A 26,080-nucleotide genomic window follows, 5' to 3' on the forward strand; every position below is an offset into this window, starting at 1 on the left:
CCATCGTGTCCGCACCGGCCGACAAAGAGCCACCCAGCCTAATCCCACTTTCCAGCTCTCGGTCCGTAGCCCTGCAGGTTACGGCACTTCAAGTGCACATCCAAGTACTTTTTAAATGTGGTGAGGGTTTCTGCCTCTACCACCCTTTCAGGCAGTGAGTTCCGCCCCAGACCCCCACCACCTTCTGGGTGAAAAAAGTTCTCCTCAACTCTCCTCCAAACTTCCTACCAATGACTTTAAATCTCTGCTCCCTGGTTGTTGACCCCTCCGCTGAGGGAAATAGAGCCTTCCTATCCACTGTATCTCGACCCCTCATAATTTTATACACCTCAATAAGGTCTCCCCTCAGCCTCCTCTATTCCAAAGAAAACAAATCCAGCCGATCCAATCTTTCCTCATAAGCTAAAATTCTCCAGTCCAGGCAACATCCTCGTAAATCTCCTTTGCACTCTCTCTAGTGCAATCACATCTTTCCTGTAATGTGGTGACCAGGACTGCACGCAGTACTCTAGCTGTGGCCTGACTACTGTTTTATACAGTTCAAGCATAACCTCCCTGCTCTTGTATTCTATGCCTCGGCCAATAAAAGCAATTCTGTGTGCCTTCTTAACCACCTTATCTACCTGGCCTGCTACCTTCAGGGATCTGTGGACATGCACGCCAAGGTCCCTCTGTTCCTCTACAGTTCTTAGTATCCTACCATTTATCGTGTATTCCCTTGCCTTGTTGGCCCTCCCCAAATGCTGTTGCGTTGGGAGTGGCTTAGCCAATCACGTGATGTGTTCAAGACTCAATAAAACCCCAGTCAGTTGGGTTTAGGTCATCCACGATGAGGTATGCAGTTGTGAGCCTCGTGGATGAACTGGTAATGTGTAGTGTGATTGTTAAACCTTTGTTAATAAACCAACTAGTTCTTAATAGCAATGTGTTGCTCTGAATTCTTAAGCAAAGAACCCATGAAGCAAATACCTTTCAGGTTCAGCAATGATCTTGCTTACTAACTGTATCTCTACTGATGTTATTCCAACTCCCTTGCAGTGTTGCGCTTAATCATTTCTCATAGCAGGACTTCTGATGATGTCAGATACTCGTGTTTACAAAAACAAATTGAATCCGATACATACAGAACAGATATTAATCAATTGATTAATATTCAAAATGTGTGGCAGAGTGCATAAGTTTAGAAGAATGAGAGATGATCTCATTGAAACATATACTATTTTGAGGGGGATTGACAGGGTAGATGCAGAGAGGATGTTCCCCCCGGGCTGGAGAGTCGAGAACCAGGGGTCACAATCTCAGGATAAGGGGTCGGCCGTTTGGGACTGAGATGAGGAGGAATTTCTTCACTCAGAGGGTGGTGAATCTTTGGAATTCTCTGCCCCAGAGGGCTGTGGAGGCTCAGTCACTGAGTGTATTCAAGGCTGAGATCGATAGATTTTTGGATTCCAGGAGAAATCAAGGGATACGGGGATCGGGCGGGAAAGTGGAGTTGAGGTTGAAGATCAGCCATGATCTCATTGAGAGGCCGAATGGCCGACTCCTGCTCCTATTTCTTATGTTCTTATAAGCGCGTTGTCTAATGTGGCACATAAACCAGTTCGGTACCAGGTTCCAACTGCTCATCCGTGGTGAGTTACTCAATTTCAGCCCAGCTAGAGACAGGGCATTGCAATGAGTCTCAGTCTCCAACGGGCTCGGCAGTTTCCACTCCCAATCATTATGCAAAGCGCTCGCAGCAAGGTTCATATGTGTGGACACCAGCGGGGGAGGGGGGGGGGGCGGGGAGACAGAATCGGGCTCAGCTGTGATGGCTTTCATGGCCAAACACCCCACTCATCATCATAGACAGTCCCTCGAAGCGAGGATGACTTGCTTCCACGCCAAAAAAGGACGAGTTCACAGGTGTTTCAATGAAGGACCTAATATTCCAGGTCCCGAACTACATCCCACTGGCACGTGGCCGGTTGGGCAAAGCACAGAATGGCTGCTCTCATCCTGTGACAGGGACTTTAATTCCAGTATTGGACTGCTCAGCCACCTAAGGACTCATTTTAAGAGTGGAAGCAAGTTCCTCGATTCCAAGGGACTGCCTATGATGATGATGATGACTGCCGTGCCGAGCTAATTGTCTTGAATACAGAAGGGGATAAAGGATGAAAGTTGGAAGGAGGGTAAATGGTCCTGTGCAAAGGCCAACCCACCCTGCCCCCTGAATGCATGCTGAGGCTCCCTTTGATTGGCCAACCTTCTCTGTATCCTGTTAAGATATTTGAACCACTTACCGGCGTACTTAAACTCCTCACCATCTGCGTTATGCTGCGGATATTACTGTAGCTCTTTTCTATTAGATACAGCATATTGCTGTTGACTGTCATGTTCTGGGCCTTCTGGACTGCAACTGCGAGCAGCGCAAGGCCAGTCTGAACCTCCGCGGCTTTTGTTCCCGGCTGCGGAGACACAAATTAACGCAGTGTTAGGTCTTCCCAACGGGACCAAATGTTAACACTCATTGATACGGGAAATAATAGGGAGGGGGCGTACACTGGGAAACTGCAGGCCCATACAAATGTCCCGTTAAATTATCTGACGGAAAATTCATTAAGAAGAAGCTAGAGTAGGCCATTCGGCCCCTCGAGTCTGCTCTGCCATTCAATAAGATCATGACTGGTTGTCAGCTGTGGCTCAGTGCGTAGCACCCTCGCCTCGGAGTCAGAAGGTTGTGGGTTCAAGTCCCACTCCAGGGACTTGAGCACATAAATCTAGGCTGACATTCCCAGTGCAGTACTGAGGGAGTGCTGCACTGTCAAGAGATCTTTCGGATGAGACATTAAACCGAGGCCCTGTCTGTTCTCTCAGGTGGACGTAAAAGATCCCACGGCACTATTTCGAAGAAGAGCAGAGGAGTTATCCTCAGTATCCTAGCCAATATTTATCCCTCGATCAACATAACAAAGTCAGATTATCTGGGTAATTATCACATTGCTGTTTGTGGGAGCTTGCTGTGCACAAGTTGGCTGCCGCGTTTCCCACATTACAACCAGTGACCACACTCCAAAAGTACTTCATTGGCTGTAAAGCGCTTTGCGGCATCCGGTGGTCGTGAAAGGCGCTATATAAATGCAAGTCTCTCTTTCTTACCTCAACTCCACTTTCCTGCACTATCCCCATATCTCTCGATTCCCTTAAATCAAAAATGTATCTACTTCTGTCTTGAATATACTCAACGACTGAGCTTCCACAGACCTCTGGGGCAGAGAATTCCAAAGATTCACCACCCTCTGAGTGAAGAAGTTTCTCCTCATCTAAAACATAGAAACATAGAAAATAGGTGCAGGAGCAGGCCATTCAGCCCTTCCAGCCTGCACCGCCATTCAATGAGTCCATGGCTGAACATGAAACTTCAGTACCCCCTTCCTGCTTTCTCGCCATACCCCTTGATCCCCCGAGTAGTAAGGACTTCATCTAACTCCCTTTTGAATATATTTAGTGAATTGGCCTCAACTACTTTCTGTGGTAGAGAATTCCACAAATTCACCACTCTCTGGGTGAAGAAGTTTCTCCTCATCTCGGTCCTAAATGGCTTACCCCTTATCCTTAGACTGTGACCCCTGGTTCTGGACTTCCCCAACATTGGGAACATTCTTCCTGCATCCAACCTGTCCAAACCCGTCAGAATTTTAAACGTTTCTATGAGGTCCCCTCTCACTCTTCTGAACTCCAGTGAATACAAGCCCAGTTGATCCAGTCTTTCTTGATAGGTCAGTCCCACCATCCCGGGAATCAGTCTGGTGAATCTTCGCTGCACTCCCTCAATAGCAAGAATGTCCTTCCTCAAGTTAGGAGACCAAAACTACACAATACTCCAGATGTGGCCTCACCAAGGCCCTGTACAACTGTAGCAACACCTCCCTGCCCCTGTACTCAAATCCCACTCGCTATGAAGGCCAACATGCCATTTGCTTTCTTAACCGCCTGCTGTACCTGCATGCCAACCTTCAGTGACTGATGTACCATGACACCCAGGTCTCGTTGCACCTCCCCTTTTCCTAATCTGTCACCATTGAGATAATAGTCTGTCTCTCTGTTTTTACCACCAAAGTGGATAACCTCACATTTATCCACATTATACTTCATCTGCCACGCATTTGCCCACTCACCTAACCTATCCAAGTCACTCTGCAATCTCAAAGCATCCTCCTCGCAGCTCACACTGCCACCCAACTTAATGTTATCCGCAAATTTGGAGATACTACATTTAATCCCCTCGTCTAAATCATTAATGTACAATGTAAACAGCTGGGGCCCCAGCACAGAACCCTGCGGTACCCCACTAGTCACTGCCTGCCATTCTGAAAAGTACCCATTTACTCCTACTCTTTGCTTCCTGTCTGACAACCAGTTCTCAATCCATGTCAGCACCCAACCCCCAATCCCATGTGCTTTAACTTTGCACATTAATCTCTTGTGTGGGACCTTGTCGAAAGCCTTCTGAAAGTCCAAATATACCACATCAACTGGTTCTCCTTTGTCCACTTTACTGGAAACATCCTCAAAAAATTCTAGAAGATTTGTCAAGCATGATTTCCCTTTCACAAATCCATGCTGACTTGGACCTATCATGTCACCATTTTCCAAATGCGCTGCTATGACATCCTTAATAATTGATTCCATCATTTTACCCACTACTGAGGTCAGGCTGACCGGTCTATAATTCCCTGCTTTCTCTCTCCCTCCTTTTTTAAAAAGTGGGGTTACATTGGCTACCCTCCACTCGATAGGAACTGATCCAGAGTCAATGGAATGTTGGAAAATGACTGTCAATGCATCCGCTATTTCCAAGGCCACCTCCTTAAGTACTCTGGGATGCAGTCCATCAGGCCCTGGAGATTTATCGGCCTTCAATCCCATCAATTTCCCCAACACAATTTCCCGACTAATAAAGATTTCCCTCAGTTCCTCCTCCTTACTAGACCCTCTGACCCCTTTTATATCCGGAAGGTTGTTTGTGTCCTCCTTAGTGAATACTGAACCAAAGTACTTGTTCAATTGGTCTGCCATTTCTTTGTTCCCCGTTATGACTTCCCCTGATTCTGACTGCAGGGGACCTACGTTTGTCTTTACTAACCTTTTTCTCTTTACATACCTATAGAAACTTTTGCAATCCGCCTTAATGTTCCCTTCAAGCTTCTTCTCGTCCTCCATTTTCCCTGCCCTAATCAAACCCTTTGTCCTCCTCTGCTGAGTTCTAAATTTCTCCCAGTCCCCAGGTTCGCTGCTATTTCTGGCCAATTTGTATGTCACTTCCTTGGCTTTAATACTATCCCTGATTTCCCTAGATAACCACGGTTGAGCCACCTTCCCTTTTTTATTTTTACGCCAGACAGGAATGTACAATTGTTGTAATTCATCCATGCGGTCTCTAAATGTCTGCCATTGCCCATCCACAGTCAACCCCTTAAGTATCATTCGCCAATCTATCCTAGCCAATTCATGCCTCATACCTTCAAAGTTACCCTTCTTTAAGTTCTGGACCATGGTCTCTGAATTAACTGTTTCATTCTCCATCCTAATGCAGAATTCCACCATATTATGGCCACTCTTCCCCAAGGGGCCTCGCACAATGAGATTGCTAATTAATCCTCTCTCATTACACAACACCCAGTCTAAGATGGCCTCCCCTCTCGTTGGTTCCTCGACATATTGGTCTAGAAAACCATCCCTTATGCACTCCAGGAAATCCTCCTCCACCGTATTGCTTCCAGTTTGGCTAGCCCAATCTATGTGCATATTAAAGTCACCCATTATAACTACTGCACCTTTATTGCATGCACTCCTAATTTCCTGTTTAAATGGCCGACCCCTTATCCTGAGACTGTGATCCCTGGTTCTAGACTCCCCAGCCCGGGGGAAACACCCTCCCTGCATCTACCCTGTCAAGCCCCGTAAGAATTTTGTATGTTTCAATGAGATCACCTCTCATTCTTCTAAACTCTAGAGAATATCGGCCTAGTCTACTCAATCTCTCCTCATAGGACAATCCCCCCATCCCAGGAATCAGTCTGGTGAACCTTCGTTGCACTCCCTTTATGGCAAGTATATCCTTCCTTAGGTAAGGAGACCAAAACTGTACACAATACTCCAGGTGTGGTCTCAGAGGGTGAGGGCCTGTGATATCCTGACCCTCACACCTGACAAACCCCGCTCCTTGCCCGGAACACCTGGGTTATATATTATACCAGAAGTACTCATAAAGTAGCCCATAATAGGCAATCACAACAAAGACCATGACATCCATACCCTGCACTGAGATAATACTTGGCACAAATAGCATGTCACCAATGACTTTGTGCTAGCAGCCAAAACTATATTATATTTGTGAATGAATGAACTGCATTTATATAAAAGTCTCTCTCCCCCCTCGCCCCCCGCAGTCTCTCCCCTCACCCCAGTCTCTCTCCCCCAACAGTCTCTCTCTCTCTCTCTCTCTCTACTCCAGTCTCTCCCCTCCCCGCCCTGTCTCTCTCTCCGCCAGTCTCTCTCTCTCTCTCTTCCCCAGTCTCTTCCCCCCACCCCCGCCCAGTCCCTCTCTCTCTCTCCCCCCCCCAGTCTCTCTCTCCCTCCCAATTTCTCTCTCCACCCCCCTCTCCGCAGTCTCTCTCTCTCTCCCAGTCTCTCTCCCCCCAGTCTCTCTCTCTCTTTCTCTCCGCCAGTCTCTCTCTCCCTCCCCAGTCTCCACCAACCCCAGTCTCTCTCCCCCCCAGTCTCTCTCCCCCAGTCTCTCTCTCGCCCTCCCCAGTCGCTCTCTCTCCCCCCCAGTCTCTCTCTCCCACCCCTAGTTTCTCTCTCTCTCCCATCCCAGTCTCTCTCGCTCCCTCCCCAGTCTCTCTCTCTCCCTTCCCAGTCTCTCTCTCTCTTTCCCCTCCCGGTCTCTCTCTCTCTTTCCCCAGTCTCTCTCTCTCCCCAGTCTCTCTCTCTCTCTCCCCAGCCTCTCTCTCTCTCTCTCTCTCTCGCTCTCCCTCCCTCCCTCCCCAGTCTCTCTCTCTCTCTCCCAGTCTACCTCTCTCCCCAGTCTCTCTCTCTCTCCCTCTCCGTCTCTCTCTCTCTCCCTCTCCAGTCTCTCTCTCTGCCTCTCCCCAGTCTCTCACTCTCCCCCCCAGTCTCTCTCTCTCTCTCTCTCCCTCCCTCCCCAGTCTCTCTCTCTCTCCCTCCCTCCCCAGTCTCTCTCTCTCTCTCTCCCCAGTCTCTCTCTCTCCCTCCCTCCCCAGTCTCTCTCTCCCCAATCTCTCTCTCCCCAGTCTCTCTCTCTCTCTCTTCCCAGTCTCTCTCTCTCTCTCTTCCCAGTCTCTCTCTCTCTCCCCCCAGTCTCTCTTTCCCCAGTCTCTCTCTCTCCCCAGGCTCTCTCCCACTCTCTTCCCAGTCTCTCTCTCTCTCTCTCTCCCCAGTCTCTCTCTCTCTCTCCCCAGTCTCTCTCTCTCTCCCCCCAGTCTCTCTCTCCCCCCAGTCTCTCTCTCTCCCCAGTCTCTCTCTCTCTCCCCCAGTCTCTCTCTCTCTCTCCCCAGTCTCTCTCTCTCTCTCCCCAGTCTCTCTCTCTCTCCCCCCAGTCTCTCTCTCTCCCCAGTCTCTCTCTCTCTCCCCAGTCTCTCTCTCTCTCTCTCCCCCCAGTCTCTCTCTCTCTCCCTCCCCAGCCTCTCTCCCACTACCTCCAATGTTTTCTCTTTCACAGAAGGCCGCGAAAATATTCCAAAAGCTGGAAGCAGCGGCAGCTCCATGCGGCTTGTGGTTTGGCCTCACTTCCAATTTCCTCGTACGCCGCATTACGCATGCGCGACCGAATCGAGGGTCCATGCTCAAAAAGGAAGCAGAGTCCAAAGCGCGCATGCGCAGGACTCACAAAAAACAAGTGCAAATAGTCACTCTGATTAAATAACACCATAGATGATCTCCCGATCTCCCAAAGTGCTTTGCAGCCAATCAAGTACTTTTGAAGAACTGACACTTCATTTTGCAGTCACTGTTGTAATGTGGGAAACGCGGCAGCCAATCTGCGCACAGCAAGCTCCCACAAACAGCAATGTGATAATGACCGGATATTTAAATCATGTTGGTTGAGAGATAAATACCGGCCAGGACACCGGGGAGAACGTCCCTTGCTCTTCAAAATAGTGACCCGTGGGATCGTTTAAATCCACTCAAGAAGAGCAGGCGGGGCCTCGGTTCAATGTCTCACCCGAAAGACGGCACCTCCGGCAGTGCAGCGCTCCCTCAGCACTGCGCTGGGAGTGTCAGCCTGGATTATGTGCTCAACCCACAACCTTCTGACTCAGGCGAGAGATGGGTCTATGCTAAGCTATATTATAAGGGCAAGGGTATGACACCATGGAATACGCAACGTATTATTCTGCTGCTAAGGTGGAACTGTGGCCTACCCCTTTAAAGGCACTGAAGTTTAATTGCTGTCGATAAGCACCAATGTTGGTCATATCCTGAGGCCAATTTGAGCCGAATTGCTTATTCTTTTCTTTTAGATACTTTATTTTAAGATGCTGCTTATTCATTGAGCCGCCCCTCCCCCCAACCTGCTCAGTTGTTATCTCGTTTTTAGGGGTATAATATTTGTACCGGCAATCAGGTACAAGTGTGACACATTTGAGGTGTGATGGATGCACACCAGACGCACAATTGTCCAACAGATAGGATATTCGGTTTCACAAATATGTTTGTTTCGAGGCACGTCTGTGACTCTTCAGGTGTCAGTGTGCATGTATAGCTCTGCACTGCTCAACGAAAGGTATCAAGAGAGAGAGAGCGGAACACAGGAATAGGAGGAGGCCATTCTGCCCCCCCTCGAGCCTGTTCCGCCGTGCAATGAAATCATGGCTGATCTGCAACCTAACTCCAATTACCCGCCTTTGGCCCAGATCGCTCAACAGCTTCAGTTAGCAAAAAGCTACCAATCTCAGATTTAAAATTAACAATTGATCCAGCATCGGTTGCCGTTTGCGGGAAGAGAGTTCCAAACTTCTACCACCCTTTGTGTGTAGGACTGTTTCGAGTGTGGTCAGTGCTTCGATGCAGGGGATGTTGGCCTGATCGAGAGCACTGACGTTGGTGCGTCTGTCCTCCCGGGGGATTTGCAGGATCTTGCGGAGACATCGTTGGTGGTATTTCTCCAGCGATTTGAGGTGTCTACTGTACATGGCCCACGTCTCTGAGCCATATAGGAGGGTGGGTATCACTACGGCCCTGTAGACCATGAGCTTGGTGGCAGATTTGAGGACCTGCTCTTTGAACGCTCTTCCTCAGGCAACGGAAGGCTGCGCTGATACACTGGAGGTGGTGTTGGACCTCGTCGTCGATGTCTGCCCTTGCTGATAATAGGCTCCCGAGGTATGGAAAGTGGTCCATGTTGTCCAAGGCCAAGCCGTAGATTTTGTCACTTTGAAAGTGGAAGCAAGTCTTCCTTGATTTCGATGATGACTCCCTTATCGTTCAAACATCTGTGTTTCCTAACTTCACTCCTGAAAGGTCGGGCTCTAATTTTTAGACTTGTTCCCCAACCAGCAGATATAGTTTCTCTCTATCTACCCTATCTGTTCCCCTTAATATCTTGAAAACTTCGATCAGATTACCCCTTAACCGTCTAAATTCTAGGGAATACAACCCTAATTTGTGTAATCTCTCCTCGTAACGTAACCCTTGGAGTCCGGGTATCATTCTGGTAAACCTACGCTGAACTCCTCCAAGGCCAATATATCCTTCCTGAGGTTGCATTGGAGGCTGTTCAGAGAAGGTTCACTAGGTTGATTCCAGAGATGAGGGGTTGTCTTATGAGGATGGGTTGGGTCTATACACATTGGAGTTCAGAAGAATGAGAGGCGATCTTATTGAAACATATAAGATAATGAGGGGGCTCGACAAGGTGGATGCAGAGAGGATGTTTCCACTCATAGGGGAAACTAAAACTAGGGGACATAGTCTCAGAATAAGGGGCCGCCCATTTAAAACTGATATGAGGAGAAATTATCTCTGAGGGTTCTAAATCTGTGGAATTCTCTGCTCAGAGAGCTGTGGAGGCTGGGTCATTGAATATATTTAAGGTGGAGATAGACATATTTTTGAACGATAAGGTTATGCGGAGCGGGCAGGGAAGTGGAGCTGAGTCCATGATCAGATCAGCCATGATCTTATTGAATGGCGGAGCAGGCTCGAAGGGCCAAATGGCCGACTCCTGCTCCTATTTCTTATGTTCTTATGAACTGTTCAGTTGTTTACAAATGTGCAGGAAAAAAATACCCCCACCCCCCCCCCCGCCACTGCGACTTCAGGAGTCTAAAACGTTCCTGTTGAAGAAAAAATATGACCTCTAATTGACCTGGCAATCTACCTGACAACAATTAGTCTCTGACTGACCCAGCACGGCACAATAATTACAAAAGCAAAATACTGCGGATGTTGAAAATCTGAACTGAAATCAAAAAATGCTGGCACTCAGCGGGTCGGGCAGCATCATAGGAAAGAGAAACCGAGAGTTAACGATTCAGGCCGATGACCTTTTGTCAGAGCTGGAAAAAGTTAGAGATACAGCTGGTTTTATGCAAGTACAGAGGCAGGAAAAGCGGCGGGGGCATATCTGATTTTATTCGGACGGCAATTGTTGCTGATGATTCTGCGATTCCCATTTACACCTCTGGATCAATTTTTGCTTCCTTTATTTGTCCCATTACCATCTCCGTTTGCCATGCATCATTATCCCTTTTGTCATTTAATCTCTCCTGCCTGCCAACCTTATCACAGACCTTCTCTTTTGTTCTTTCCTCCCCTCCCTACAAAATTCCGACAGGGTTTGACCGGTTAGATGCAGGGAGGATGTTTCCCCCCTGGCTGGGGAGTCTAGAACCGGGGGTCACAGTCTCAGAATAAGGGGTCGGCCATTTAGGACCGAGATGAGGAGAAACTTCTTCACTCAGAGAGTTGCGAATCTATGGAATTCTCTACCACAGAAAGTTGTTGAGGCCAGTTCATTGGATATATTCAAAAGGGAGTTAGATGTGGCCCTTACGGCTAAAGGGATCAGGGGGTATAGAGAGAAAGCAGGAATGGGGTACTGAAGTTGCATGATCAGCCATGATCATATTGAATGGTGGTGCAGGCTCGAAGGGCCGAATGGCCTACTCCTGGACCTATTTTCTATATTTCTATTCTGAGGAGGATTGGCAGGGTAGATGCAGGGAGGATGTTTCCCCCGGGCTGGGGAGTCTAGAACCAGGGGTCACAGTCTCAGGATAAGGGGTCGGCCATTTAGGACTGAGATGAGGAGAAATTTCTTTTCTCAATGGGTGGTGAATCTTTGGAATTCTCTACCTCAGAGGGCTGTGGAAGCTCAGTCGTTGAGTATATCTCGTCGCCGAGAGCATGCAGAGACCAAGCGCAGGCAGCGGAAGGAACATGCGGCAAACCAGACTCCCCACCCTCCCTTTCCCTCAACCACTGTCTGTCCCACCTGTGACAGAGACTGTAATTCCCATATTGGACTGTTCAGTCACCTGAGAACTCACTTTTAGAGTGGAAGCCAGTCTTCCTCGATTTCGAGGGACTGCCTATGATGATGATGATATTCAAGATGGAGATCGATAGATTTTTGGATATTAAGGGAATCGAGGGATATGGAGATCAGGCAGGAAAGTGGAGTTGAGGTCAAAGATCAGCCATGATCTCATTGAATGGCGGAGCAGGCTCGAGGGGCCGAATGGCCTACTCCTGCTCCTATTTGTTATGTTCTCCCTGTTTTCCCTGCCTCTGTAAATGCTTAAAACCTGTTACATCTCTAAACTTTCTCCAGTTCTTCTGAAAGGTCATTGACCTGAAACATTAACTCTGTTTCTCTCTTCGCAGATGCTGCCTGACCTGTTGAGTGTTCCCAGCTTTTGCTACGGCACAACAATTATGCTATGTGGCTTCAGCACGACACACACAGCTGGACTTCAGCAGCAGAATAATACACCACGCATTTCATGGTGTTCCTGTCTTTATTAATCAGCGTATCACATTACCTACATTGATCGACATAGATGCTCCAACAGTAACAAAAGGTCATCTCTTGGTTGATCAACTTGGCCTACCCACCTTCCTATCATAAAAGAATGACTTGCATTTCTAGAGCGCCTTTCACGTCCACCGGACGTCTCAAAGTGCTTTACAGCCAATGAAGTAATTTTGGAGTACTGTTGTAATGTGGGAAATGCGCACAGCAAGCTCCCACAAACAGCAATGTGATAATGACCCAGATAATCTGTTTTAGTAATGTTGATTGAGGGATAAATATTGGCCCCAGGACACCGGGGAGAACTCTTCTTCGAAATAGTGCCATGAGGATCTTTCACATCCACCTGAGAGGGCAGACAGAGCCTCGGTTTATCGTCTCTATCCAAAAGACGGCACCTCCGATAGTGCAGCACTCCCTCAGTACTGCCCCTCCGACATTGTAGTGCTCCCTCAGCACTGCCCGTCCGACAGTGCAGCACTCCCTCAGCACTGCACTGGGAGTGTCGGCCTGGATTTATGTGCTCAAGTCCCTGGAGTGGGACTTGAACCCACAACCTTCTGACTCAGAGGCGAGAGAGAGTGCGGCCCACTGAGCCACAGCTGATACTTGGGTACCAAGAACTGCTGATACGGGAACTGGAAACGTACATGATAGGATCAACGCTGCATATCATCTTGTCAACAAGTGTGAATTATCCCAATTAGAGCAGCTGCCACCTTTCTTCGTTTTCCAATCTGGAATTTGGAGCCGCTTTAAGAGCGATTCAAGGCTGTCCCTGTAACACTGCACCGACGATATATTTTTTGCTTTTATTCTCAATTTTATTGTCCCCCTTCGCCTGTACAAAGTTGGAAACTCGTCACCCACTGGGTCAGGATTCCAGGAACATCAGATAATCACACTTGGACTAATGTTGATAACCTGCACTTGGGTGCAGGGTCAGATATCCATCCATTTATATTCCGATCAGTGTAAGCGTGAAAAGAAAATGAACTTACGTCCTTTGTTGTCCATTCTCTGTAGTTGACATTGGTCTTTGGCAGAGTAATGTTTCCTGGGAGAGTGCAGGCCTCCTCGCACTGTTTCAAAAGGGAAGCATATCACAGTGAGACATGAATCCGCTTCCCGCCCCAGCTACTAAAGTTCAGTTAATGCCACTACCTCGAGGATAAGGTGTTTGGAGCAGGTTGGTATCAAGGCAGGGCAGGATGTGCTGCACTTGGAGAGGTACAATGGCATGACTGTCACGATAATGTATTTGCTTCATGGGTTCTTTGCTTAAGAATTCATCGCAACACATTAGCATAGGTTTAACAATCACACCGTACATTACCAGTTAATCCTCCAGCCCCACAACCCCCCGAGATGTCTGCACTCCTCTAATTCTGCCCTCTTGGGCATCCCTGATTATAATCGCTCCACCATCGGTGGCCGTGCCTTCTGCTGCCTAGGCCCCAAGCTCTGGGACTCCCTCCCTAAACCTCTCCACCTCTCTTTCCTTCTTCAAGACGCTCCTTAAAACCGACCTCTTTGACCAAGCTTTAGGTCACCTGCCCTAATTTCTTTTTATGCGGCTCAGTGTCAAATTGCTATCACATAACGCTCCTGCGAAGCGCCTTGGGACGTTTCACTGCGTTAAAGGCGCTATATAAATACAAGTTGTTGTTGGTGAATGAGACTCTTGAAGGTCACTTCTCTGCGATACAAGAAGCCAGTGGAACTTGGCAAGGATTACGCTGATGATGATGTGGGCCTCAGGGTGGTTGAGGACTTGGTCGTGACATTCTGGTTGGGGGGCGGCGGGGGGAGGGATATTGCAGAGCGGGTGACAGATTGGATGTGGGGAAAGATGCAGAGCTCCGTCACCCCTCCACGTCTTTGCAATCTACCGCAGCTCTGCACCGACGTCAAGAGAACCTTTTGCTTGAACGCTGACAGGAGCAGGATGAGTCTACACTGAGATAATGAGCTCGGAGCATCAAACCATTATCAAACTTGCTGAAAGGACTAGTCAGCACTGGGCCGTTGTTCTAGTAAACACAGAAGTCTGCTAACGACTGTAAGGAATGTTATCGTGCAAAACCACTTAACATGAGATTCCCCTCTCTGCTATTTTAACAGAGCCGCCAACTGCTTTCACAATAACCAGGTTAAGCATTTGCTAAAATAGTGGAAAGTGGAATTTGATACAAGCTCATTGAAACAGTGGTATGATAACATGAGTCACAGTAATTTCTGGCTCAAGTCACTCAGTGGTGGAACATGCTTATCAAAGTTCACCACTGCAATAAGTAGCCTTGTGATTCTGAGCATCTATCTTCTTTTAGACGAGGGGATTAAATGCAGTATCTCCAAATTTGCGGATGATACTAAGTTGGGTGGCAGTGTGAGCTGCGAGGAGGATGCTATGAGGCTGCAGAGTGACTTGGATAGGTTAGGTGAGTGGGCAAATGCATGGCAGATGAAGTATAATGTGGATAAATGTGAGGTTATCCACTTTGGTGGTAAAAACAGAGAGACAGACTATTATCTGAATGGTGACAGATTAGGAAAAGGGAAGGTGCAACGAGACCTGGGTGTCATGGTACATCAGTCATTGAAGGTTAGCATGCAGGTACAGCAGGCGGTTAAGAAAGCAAATGGCATGTTGGCCTTCATAGCGAGGGGATTTGAATACAGGGGCAGGGAGGTGTTGCTACAGTTGTACAGGGCCTTGGTGAGGCCACACCTGGAGTATTGTGTACAGTTTTGGTCTCCTAACTTGAGGAAGGACATTCTTGCTATTGAGGGAGTGCAGCGAAGGTTCACCAGACTGATTCCCGGGATGGCGGGACTGACCTATCAAGAAAGATTGGATCAACTGGGCTTGTATTCACTGGAGTTCAGAAGAATGAGAGGGGACCTCATAGAAACGTTTAAAATTCTGACGGGTTTAGACAGGTTAGATGCAGAAAGAATGTTCCCAATGTTGGGGAAGTCCAGAACCAGGGGTCACAGTCTGAGGATAAGGGGTAAGCCATTTAGGACCGAGATGAGGAGAAACTTCTTCACCCAGAGAGTGGTGAATCTGTGGAATTCTCTACCACAGAAAGTAGTTGAGGCCAATTCACTAAATATATTCAAAAGGGAGTTAGATGAAGTCCTTACTACTCGGGGGATCAAGGATTATGGCGAGAAAGCAGAAAGGGGGTCCTGAAGTTTCATGTTCAGCCATGAACTCATTGAATGGCGGTGCAGGCTAGAAGGGCTGAATGGCCTGCTCCTGCACCTATTTTCTATGTTTCTATGTTTCTATGTTTCTTTCTGCCCATGCCATTTACACCAGCCCCGTGGGGAGGGGGGAACAGGGCAGCGGGATTCTGGAGCGGAACCCTGTTGGAGGGGCGCAAGCGGACTGGCTAATGTGGTCGAAGAGATGTGGACCATATATAGCAGACACCTCAAAGCGCTGGAGAAGTACCACCAGCGCTGCCTCCACAAGATCCTGCAAATCCACCGGGAGGACAGAAGCACCAACGTCAGTGCTCTCGCTCAGGCCAACATCCCCAGCATCGAAGCACTGACCACACTCGACCAGCTCTGCTGGGCGGGCCACACTGTCCGCTTGCTCGGCACAAGACATCCCAAAGCAAGCGCTCTACTCGGAACTCCTACACGGCAAGCGAGCCCCAGGTGGGCAGAGGAAACATTTCAAGGACACCCTCAAAGCTTCCCTGATAAAGTGCAACATCCCCACCGACACCTGGGAATCCCTGGCCCAAGACCGCCCTAAGTGGAGGAAGAGCATCCGGGAGGGCACTGAGCCTCGAGTCTCATCGCCGAGAACATGCAGAAAACAAGCTCAGGCAGCGAAGGAGCATGCGGCAAACCAGACTCCCCACCCACCAAATTCCAGAAGGCATTTGACAAGGTGCCACATAAAAGGTTACTGCACAAGATAAAAGTTCACTGGGTTGGGGGTAATATATTAGCATGGATAGAAGATTGGCTAACTAACAGAAAACAGAGAGTAGGGATAAATGTTTCATTCTCTGGTTGGCAATCAGTAACGAGTGCTGCAGGGATCAGTGCTGGGACCCCAACTATTTACAATCTATATTAACGACTTGGAAGAAGGGACTGAGTGTAACGTAGCCAAGTTTGCTGACAATACAAAGATGGGACGAAAAGCAATGTGTGAGGAGGACACAAAAAATCTGCAAAAGGACATAGACTGTTTAAGTGAGTTGGCAAAATTTGGCAGATGGAGCATAATGTTGGAAAGTGTGAGGTCATGCGCTATGGCTGAAAAAAAATTAAAGAGCAAGTTATTATTTAAATGGAGTAAGATTGCAAAGTGCTACAGTACAGCGGGACCTGGGGGTACTTATGCATGAAACACAAAAGGTGAGTATGCAGGTACAGCAAGTGATCAGGAAGGCCAATGGAATCTTGGCCTTTATAGAAACATAGAATAATAGAAAATAGGTGCAGGAGTAGACCATTCGGCCCTTCGAGCCTGCACCACCATTCAATAAGATCATGGCTGATCATTCAACCTCAGTACCCCATTCCTGCTTTCTTTCCATACGTCTTATGTTCTTATGTTCAACCACTGTCTGTCCCACCTGTGACTGAGACTGTAATTCCTGTATTGGACTGTACAGGCACCTGAGAGCTCACTTTTAGAGTGGAAGCGAGTCTTCCTCGATTCCGAGGGACTGCCTATGATGATGATGAGTTGGTCAAAGAACAAAACTGTTCTTGTTGGCTGCTCCTGGAGTGGTTTGCTACTTTCCCAAAAGTAATGTCTCTCAATTTGATCGCTATTGGCATAAGGGAATGCAAGGCCCAATTTAGGCCACCGTACATTACTTTCCATTGCCTGTGCACTGGATAGAACGACTGGAATTTCTTGCGGAGCCTGACATCCTGTTAGTCCTGCCTCCAAGTACGATGTCACATGGGGAAGGGGTGGGGAGCGGCGGGGGGGGTGGTGGGGGACACACGGAATGCTTACATTCCTTTCACCGGAATTTCTAAGGGGCTAAAGATTCTGCCACAAATTCCTCCCCTCTACCACTTCCCATCCAGATTGCGCTAATTCTGTGCCCAAAATAGGCCAGAATGTCAAGGCCGTTGCTGGGTGAGTGTCAGCAGCCTATGTTTCCAGGGGGCATCACAACAACAACAATGTATTTATATAGCGCCTTTAACATAGTGAAATGTCCCAAGGCGCTTCACACGAGTGTTATGTGACACAAGATTTGACTCCGAGTCACATAAGGAGAAATTAGGGCAGGTGACCAAAAGCTGGGTCAAAGAGGTCGGTTTTAAGGAGCGTCTTGAAGGAGGAAACAGATGTAAAGAGGGAGAGAGGTTTAGGGAGGGAGTTCCAGATCTTGGGGCCCAGGCAACAGAAGGCACGGCCACCGATGGTTGAGCGATTATAATCAGGGATGCTCACGACAGCAGAATTAGAGGAGCGCAGACATCTCGGGGCGGCCGGGGTGGGGGGGGGGGGGGGGGAGGTGGGGTTGCTGGAGGAGATTACAGAGATAGGGAGGAGTGAGGCCATGGAGGGATTTGAATTTGAAAACAAGGATGAGAATTTTGAAATCGAGGCATTGCTTAACCGGGGAGTCAGTGTGTGTCAGCAAGCACAGGGGGTGATGGGTGAGCGGGACTCGGTGAGAGTTAGGACACGGGGCAGCGAGCACAGGGGGTGATGGGTGAGCGGGACTCGGTGCGAGTTAGGACACGGGGCAGCGAGCACAGGGGGTGATGGGTGAGCGGGACTCGGTGCGAGTTAGGACATGGGTTCAGCGAGCACAGGGGGTGATGGGTGAGCGGGACTCGGTGCGAGTTAGGACACGGGGCAGCGAGCACAGGGAGTGATGGGTGAGCGGGACTCGGTGCGAGTTAGGACACGGGGCAGCGAGCACAGGGGGTGATGGGTGAGCGGGACTCGGTGCGAGTTAGGACACAGGGCAGCGAGCACAGGGGGTGATGGGTGAGCGGGACTCGGTGCGAGTTAGGACGCGGGGGCAGCGAGCACAGGGGGTGATGGGTGAGCGGGACTCGGTGCGAGTTAGGACACGGGGCAGCGAGCACAGGGGGTGATGGGTGAGCGGGACTAGGTGCGAGTTAGGACACGGGGCAGCGAGCACAGGGGGCGATGGGTGAGCGGGACTCGGTGAGAGTTAGGACACGGGGCAGCGAGCACAGGGGGTGATGGGTGAGCGGGACTGGGTGCGAGTTAGGACACGGGGCAGCGAGCACAGGGGGTGATGGGTGAGCGGGACTGGGTGCGAGTTAGGACACGGGGCAGCGAGCACAGGGGGCGATGGGTGAGCGGGACTCGGTGAGAGTTAGGACACGGGGCAGCCGAGTTTTGGATCACCTCTAGTTTACGTAGGGTAGAACGTGGGAGGCCGGCCAGGAGTGTGTTGAAATAGTCAGGTCTAGAGGTAACAAAGGCACGGATGAGGGTTTCGGCAGCGAATAAGCTGAGGCAGGGGCGGAGACGGGCGATGTTACGGAGGTGGAAATAGGCGGTCTTGGTTACGCTGCGGATATGTGATCGAAACTCTATCTTGGCTTCACCCAACATCCATATTTTCCATAATGCCGAATGGCCATCGGGAACGGCCAACTTGCTCCCCTAATGTCGAGGCGCTGAGGTCAATTGAGCTAAACCTGCTGCAAACCAGCTCATAAGAACATAAGAAATAGGAGCAGGAGTCGGCCATTCAGCCCCTGGAGCCTGCTCCGCCATTCAATAAGATCGTGGCTGATCTGATCATGGGCTCAGCTCCACTTCCCCATCCGCTCCCCATAACCCTTGACTCCCTTATCGCTCAAAAATCTGTCTATCTCCGCCTTAAATATATTCAATGACCCAGCCTCCACAGCTCTCTGGGGCAGAGAATTCCACAGATTTACAACCCTCTGAGAGAAGAAATTCCTTCTCATCTCAGTTCGAAATGGGCGACCCCTTATTCTGAAACTATGCCCCCTCGTTCTAGATTCCCCCACGAGGGGAAACATCCTCTCAGCATCTACCCTGTCCAGCCCCCTCAGTATCTTATATGTTGCAATGAGATCACCTCTCATTCTTCTAAACTCCAATGAGTAGAGGCCCAATCTGCTCAACCGTTCCTCATAAGACAACCCACTCATCTCAGGAATCAACCTAGTGAACCTTCTCTGAACTGCCTCCAATGCAAGTATATCCCTCCTTAAATACGGAGACCAAAACTGTACGCAGTACTCCAGGTGTGGTCTCACCAATACCCTGTACAGTTGTAGAAGGACTTCCCTACTTTTATACTCCATCCCCCTTGCAATAAAGGCCAACAGAGAAGCTCATTCAGGGCAGAGTAGGGATTGAAGCTTGGAACCTTCCTGATCAGTATGGCTCAGTGACTCACTGCTTAAAGGCATCAAACTATCAGGGGAAGTGGACCTTGTCTCTTAATCTTTGAATGTCTGATACCCATGAGTGTTAGCCATTGTGTGATCCCTTGGCATTTGATAGGTGCTTTATGTTTCTGGGAAGAGCAGAGAAAGAACTGCAAAGTCCGGTCTGGTTGAATCATCTGATAAGAACATTTGTCCCCTCATGGGTCAATTGTCAACATGGTTGGGACTTAATTCTGCGATAGCTGATCGAATGTTATGGAATTCCCAAATAAGCAAATTTCTCGATTAGGTGCCACCATGTGATAAAAACATCCCCTGACATCTCCTTCAGCCGTGGCTCAGTGGGTTGCACTCTCTGTCGCCTCTGAGTCAGAAGGTCAAGGGTTCAAATCCCACTCCAGGGACTTGAGCACATAAATCTGGGCTGACGGTCCCAATGCAGTGCTGAGGGAGTGCCGCACGGTCGGAGGTGCCGTCTTTCAGATGAGACGTTAAACCGAGGCCCCATCTGCTCTCTCAAGAGGATGTAAAAGATCCCACGGCCACTATTTCGAAGAAGAGCAGGGGAGTTCTCCCCGGCGTCCTGGGGCCAATATTTATCCCTCAATCAACATAACAAAAAACAGATGATCTGGGTCATTATCACATTGCTGTGTGTGGGAGCTTGCTGTGCGCAAATTGGCTGCTGTGTTTCCCACATTACAACAGTGACCACACTCCAAAAGTACTTCATTGGCTGTAAAGCGTTCTGAGACTTCTGGTGGTCGTGAAAGGCGCTATATAAATCCAAGTCTTTAAGAATGTAAGTGATGCCAACACAATGGAGGCTGAATATCCGCGGGGAGCCTTCCGACCGTCCGCCATAACTTCGTTAGTTCGGCCGCTAAACACTGGCGCGACGGAGCAAACCATTTCCCCGGGGTCTCCGCGGATCATTCTCCAAAGTTACGGCGGCAGAACTCCTCCACCCAGTGCAATGAGTCAATGGAGGGTCCTGGATGGGTGAAAGGCGGCTATTCAAAGGGTTCTCATGACTTCATAAAGTGCAAGCATAAAGCTGAAGCAATTGGTCGTCTGCACCCTGAGATGCAACAAATGCTCCTTCACCCTCTGGCGTTTAAATGGCATCAAGTTTAGCTTCTTTTGACATGACAGGTTGAACCTCTCTTATACGGGATTCCCTTATCCGGCACCATTCCCGCCCGCCGGGTGGCGCATGCGCAGACACATCTCGGGGCCCGCAGGGGCCATGGACTTCCTCCCCCCGGCCCCCCCCCTCACCCCGGTCCGTGGACCTCCTCCCCCATTCGGACCGATGACCTCCCCTCATCCGGCAAAATCCCTCATTCGGCACAGGCCAGCTCCCGAGGGTGCTCTGCGGATAAGGGAGATTCAACCTGTGCTCGTTAAAGAGTTGTAACACAGGACCTCACAGGAGATGGGAATATTTTGGGCGCGTTCCTTCCTCCTCTCTTCTCCTGAAGGCGCGGACTCCCGCTGGCTTACGGCCCCAGGGGCAACAGGTGCCCTGCGCCACCTCACTCGAGCGGCTGCTGCTGGCGGTGAATGGCGGCTAGGCTCCTCCTCCCCTGATGTCCACAGACGTGCACGTTCCAGCACCGGTCTTGTGAACCGATTGGGAGCGGGAGCTTAGGTGGGGGCTGTTGCCAATTGTGGCCACACTCCCGCCATTGCAGCCCCAACTGGGATTCGAACCTGCGAGGCTTAGTAATGCACCGGAATAATGCGACTGACGATGAAGAAACGCATACTCAATATCCCCAATCAGATGCTATACTGCTGCACAGCTACCACCAGGATAAGGTTACTGTGGTGTATGTGCCTGTATGTATGCTCACAGGTTTGTAGAGCTGTGGCATTGTGAGTGGCTTAGCCAGTCACATGATGTTCAACGGACTCAATAAAACCTCAGTCAGTTGGGTCTTGGTCATCCACGATGAGGTATCACCATTCACGAAGGGAAATCCTGCTTGACAAATCTTCTAGAGTTTTTTGAGGATGTAACTAGTAGAGTGGACAAGGGGAGAACCAGTGGATGCGGTGTATTTGGACTTTCAAAAGGCTTTTGACAAGGTCCCACACAAGAGATTGGTGTGCAAAATCAAAGCACATGGTATTGGGGGTAATGCACTGACGTGGATAGAGAATTGGTTGGCAGACAGGAAGCAGAGAGTCGGGATAAACGGGTCCTTTTTAGAATAGCAGGGAGTGACTAGTGGGGTGCCGCAAGGCTCAGTGCTGTGACCCCAGCTATTTACAATATACATTAATAATTTGGATGAGGGAATTGAGTGTAATATCTCCAAGGTTGCAGATGACACTAAGCTGGGTGGCAGTGTGAGCTGTGAGGAGGATGCTAAAAGGCTGCAGGGTGACTTGGACAGGTTAGGTGAGTGGGCAAACACATGGCAGATGCAGTATAATGTGGATAAATGTGAGGTTATCCACTTTGGTGGAAAAAAACATGAAGGCAGAATATTATCTGAATGGCGGCAGGTTAGGAAAAGGGGAGGTGCAACGAGACCTGGGTGTCATGGTACATCATTCATTGAAAGTTGGCATGCAGGTACAGCAGGCGGTGAAGAAGGCAAATGGTATGTTGGCCTTCATAGCTAGGGGATTTGAGTATAGGAGCAGGGAGGTCTTACTGCAGTTGTACGGGGCCTTAGTGAGGCCTCATTTGGAATATTGTGTTCAGTTTTGGTCTCCTAATCTGAGGAAGGACATTCTTGCTATTGAGGGAGTGCAGCGAAGGTTTACCAGACTGATTCCCGGGATGGCAGGACTGACATATGAGGAGAGATTGGATCGACTGGGCCTGCATTCACTGGGGTATAGAAGGATATAGAGAGGGATTCCCATAGAAACATAACATTCTGACGGGACTGGACAAGTTAGATGCAGGAAGAATGTTCCCGATGTTGGGGCAGTCCAGAACCAGGGATCACAGTCTAAGGTTAAGGGGTAAGCCATTTAGGACTGAGATGAGAAGAAACTTCTTCACTCAGAGAGTTGTGAACCTGTGGAATTCCCTACCACAGACAGTTGTTGATGCCAGTTCATTGGATATATTCAAGAGGGAGCTAGATATGGCCCTTACGGCTAAAGGGATCAAGGGGTATGGAGAGAAAGCAGGAAAGGGGTACTGAGGGAATGATCAGCCATGATCTTATTGAATGATGGTGCAGGCTCGAAGGGCCGAATGGCCTACACCTGCACCTTTTTTCTATGTTTCTATGCAGTTGTGAGCCTAGTGGATGAACTGATAATGTGTAGTGTGATTGTTAAACCTTTGTTAATAAACCAACTGGTCCTGAATAGCAATGGCTCCAGGTTAAGCAATGCCTCGGTTTCAAAATTCTCATCCTTGTTTACAAATCCCTCCCTATCTCTGAAATCTCCTTCAGCTTCACAACACCCCAGAAATTTCTGCGCTCCTCAAAATCTGCTATTTTGAACATCCCTGATTATAACTGCTGAACCATCGGTGGCCGTGCCTTCAGTTGCCTGGGCCCCAAGCTCTGGAACTCGCTCCCTAAACCTCTCCACCTCTCTTTCCTCATTTAAGACACTCCTTAAAACCAACCTCTTTTGGTCACCTGCCATAATTTCTTCTTATGCGGCTCGGTGTCAAATGTATTGTTTTGTCTTATAACACTCCTGTGAAGCGCCTTGGGACATTTTGCAACGTTAAAGGCGCTATATAAATGCAGATTGTTGTTGCTGAATTCTTATGCAAGAATGCACGAAGAAACTCCCATGCCCGTCGCCATTTTGTAATGTATTTGCTTCATGGGTTCTTTGCTTAAGAATTCAGAGCAACACATTGCTACTAAGAACTAGTTGGTTTATTAAAAAAGGTTTAACAATCGCACTACACATTACCAGTTCATCCACCAGGCTCACAACTGCATACCTCACCGTGGATGACCGAGACCCAACTGGCCGGGGTTTTATTGAGTCTTGTACACATCACGTGACTGACGAAGCCACCCACAGTGCAACAGCTCTACTAACCTGCAGCATTACCTCTACAACCTTGCCTTTAATCTCATGGTCAGTAGAGCTCTTTGAGTTAACATTCATACCAGGTGTCAAAGACTCAAGCTCACTGCGTTATGCTACACGCAGACCACACGTGCGTGCGCACAATGACATACCGTTGTATTTGCAGCATCTTTTGCCTCTCGAATGTATTTGTCCAGCACCCTGATGTCACACATTGGTTGGACTGGAGTCGACTTTTCTGGCTTTATGTAACTGAGTAACATCACTAGAAGTGCAAAAAGTCCTGCGTGGCGGGGGGGGGGGGGAAAGAAAGAGAAAGAACCATCAGTTAATATGAAATAAAATATATGACAAAAACTTGTGCACAAATATAAGGATCTTCTGGGTGGGAGAGCCCACGGTCACAGCAGTGTTGCTCCAGGGAGGTGTAATGTGAATATGCTGCAGCCTTTGTATTGTGAGTGGCTTAGCGTTCTCAATGTTGCTGAAGCCCTCATCCATGCCTTTGTTACCTCTAGACTTGACTACCCCAACGCACTCCTGTCTGGCCTCCCACATTCTACCCTACGTAAACTTGTGGTTACCCAAAACTCGGCAGCCCCGTGTCCTAACTCGCACCATGTCCCGCTCACCCATCACCCCCTGTGCTCACTGCCCCATGTCCTAACTCGCATCAAGTCCCGCTCTTGAATTAAAAAGCTAGTATCTGTAAAGGTGATTATGAAACTACCAGATTATCGTAAAACCCCATCTGGTTCACTAATGTCCTTTAGGAAAGGAAATCTGCCACCCTTACCCGGTCTGGGCCTACATGTGACTCCAGACCCACAGCAATGTGGTTGACTCTTAACTGCCCCTCTGAAATGGCCCAGCAAGATACTCAGTTGTACCAAACCGCTACGACAAAGTCAGCACTGTGTGAGAGCACCTTCACCACACGGACTGCAGCGGTGCAAGAAGACGGCTCACCACCACCTTCTCGAGGGGCAATTAGGGGATGGGCAATAAATGCCAGCCTTGCCAGCGACGCCCACATCCCAGGAATGAGTAAATAATAAAACAAACTGGAATCGGCATTGATGAATCCACGATGTATTGTCTAGGTTTGTGGATGGTCCCCTCAGTGGGACTAGGAGAGTGGGAAGTCTAGTTCAGTGGGTTAGAAAACAGACCATCCCTCTCCAGAAATCCAGTACAGACTGACGGAATGGGGCTCTCCTCTCTCAGTTGGCTGTCAGGAGTTTATAGTTAAGAGGCGTGGACACTATGGGCCGAAATAGCCTCCTTCTGCGCTGTAAATTTCCATGTTTCTATGTTCTGGCCAAAGTCACACACCATGCAAAAGCAAGCGCGAGACCCTGCGGCGTATGTTTCTCATCCTCATTCCTGCGTTTTGCCATGTTTCCTTTCTGCTTTGCGTTCGCAGTGACCTTCTGGACGTTGCCTAGCTCCCTGTTTCCCACAGCAGCTCTGCACATCACCACTCAACATGTGTAATCTCCTCTTGCCCACTCACCCTTTTGTGAAAAGCCACCCGCTTGGATTTGGACCTCCCTACCCTGACCTTCCCTTCCCTTCTCCTGCAGCCAGGAGGTTTGACCGCTGCCTATCCCAAGTCATGGCGTCGGCTGGATCAGAGAGGCGCCAAGGATTCCATTCAGACGGCACACCGTTTAAAAGGGGAGGGGGCGTCCTCATTGAACAATGCACACTGCGATATATTCTTTATGACATCACAAACACACACATTACACAAGATGGCTTTTGCTGCAAACTGTCATCCTGTGATATTGTCACATGACCCTTTTGTTGCATTGACATCAGTAGTTGTAGTACATCAGTAGTCCACTAGACGGAGCAGTAGTCCACCAGGTGGAGCTCCGTTACAGGACCTGGACGGCAGGGCAAGCTGGACGAGTCGAATGGAAAATTGTGCGGGCCGCAAGTCAGCGCGACGAGCTCCACATCCAAATCCCCGCCTGCCTGTGGCTTGTGGCTCCGACGCTCTTGACAACCCGGGAATCAAAATGGCGGGGGGTGGGGTGCAAACGCGGTGAGAACTCAGCAGGGAACGCCCGGCTGCCATTTTAACGCCCGCTCGCACTATTCCTGCTGGGTAGGCGAGGTGAAAATTGTACCTGCAGTGTCTCTGACATCACAGAACAAATGTGCTAAGATCATTCTCTAGGTCACTCCGATATGTGTACATCTCCAATTTATGCTTTCTCGTTTAATGGCATCATCATTATACAACAACAACTTGTATTTATATATCGCCTTTAATCTAGGAAAATGACCCAAGGCGCTTCACAGGAGTGTTAAAAGACAAAAAAAATTTGACACCAAGCCAGATAAGAGGAAATTACGGCAGATGACCAAAAGTTTGGTCAAAGAGATAGGTTTTAAGGAGTGTCTTGAGGCGGAGAGGTTTAGGGAGGGAGTTCCAGAGCTTGGGGCCCAGGCAGCTGAAGGCACGGCCACCGATGGTTGAGCGATTATAATCAGGGATGCTCAGGAGTGCAGAATTAGAGGAGCGCAGACATCTCAGGGGGGTTTGTGATGCTGGAGGAGATTACAGAGATAGGGAGGGGGCGAGGGCCA

At 49.1% G+C, this 26,080-nt stretch overlaps 1 protein-coding gene and 1 long non-coding RNA gene across 5 annotated transcripts in view; one reads left to right on the forward strand and one right to left on the reverse strand.

Annotated features, from left to right (window-relative positions):
• The window catches only part of LOC139232671 (uncharacterized), a 44,222-nt gene extending 32,202 nt beyond the window's left edge, over positions 1-12,020 (forward strand). For both annotated transcript variants that reach the window (XR_011588067.1, XR_011588066.1), the window contains exon 2: positions 11,896-12,020. This is a non-coding gene — a long non-coding RNA (uncharacterized lncRNA). The remainder of the gene's footprint in view (positions 1-11,895) is intronic.
• epoa (erythropoietin a) overlaps positions 1-26,080 on the reverse strand; it is a 51,941-nt gene that overhangs the window by 10,777 nt on the left and 15,084 nt on the right. For all 3 annotated transcript variants that reach the window (XM_070863134.1, XM_070863135.1, XM_070863137.1), the window contains exons 2-4: positions 23,632-23,762; positions 13,045-13,125; positions 2,286-2,450 (exon numbers count right to left, since the gene is read on the reverse strand). In XM_070863134.1, the coding sequence (XP_070719235.1) occupies positions 2,286-2,450; positions 13,045-13,125; positions 23,632-23,762 (377 nt within the window). The remainder of the gene's footprint in view (positions 1-2,285; positions 2,451-13,044; positions 13,126-23,631; positions 23,763-26,080) is intronic.

This window comes from Pristiophorus japonicus, chromosome 20, assembly GCF_044704955.1.
Source record: "Pristiophorus japonicus isolate sPriJap1 chromosome 20, sPriJap1.hap1, whole genome shotgun sequence".
NCBI classification, from domain to species: Eukaryota; Metazoa; Chordata; class Chondrichthyes; family Pristiophoridae; genus Pristiophorus; species Pristiophorus japonicus.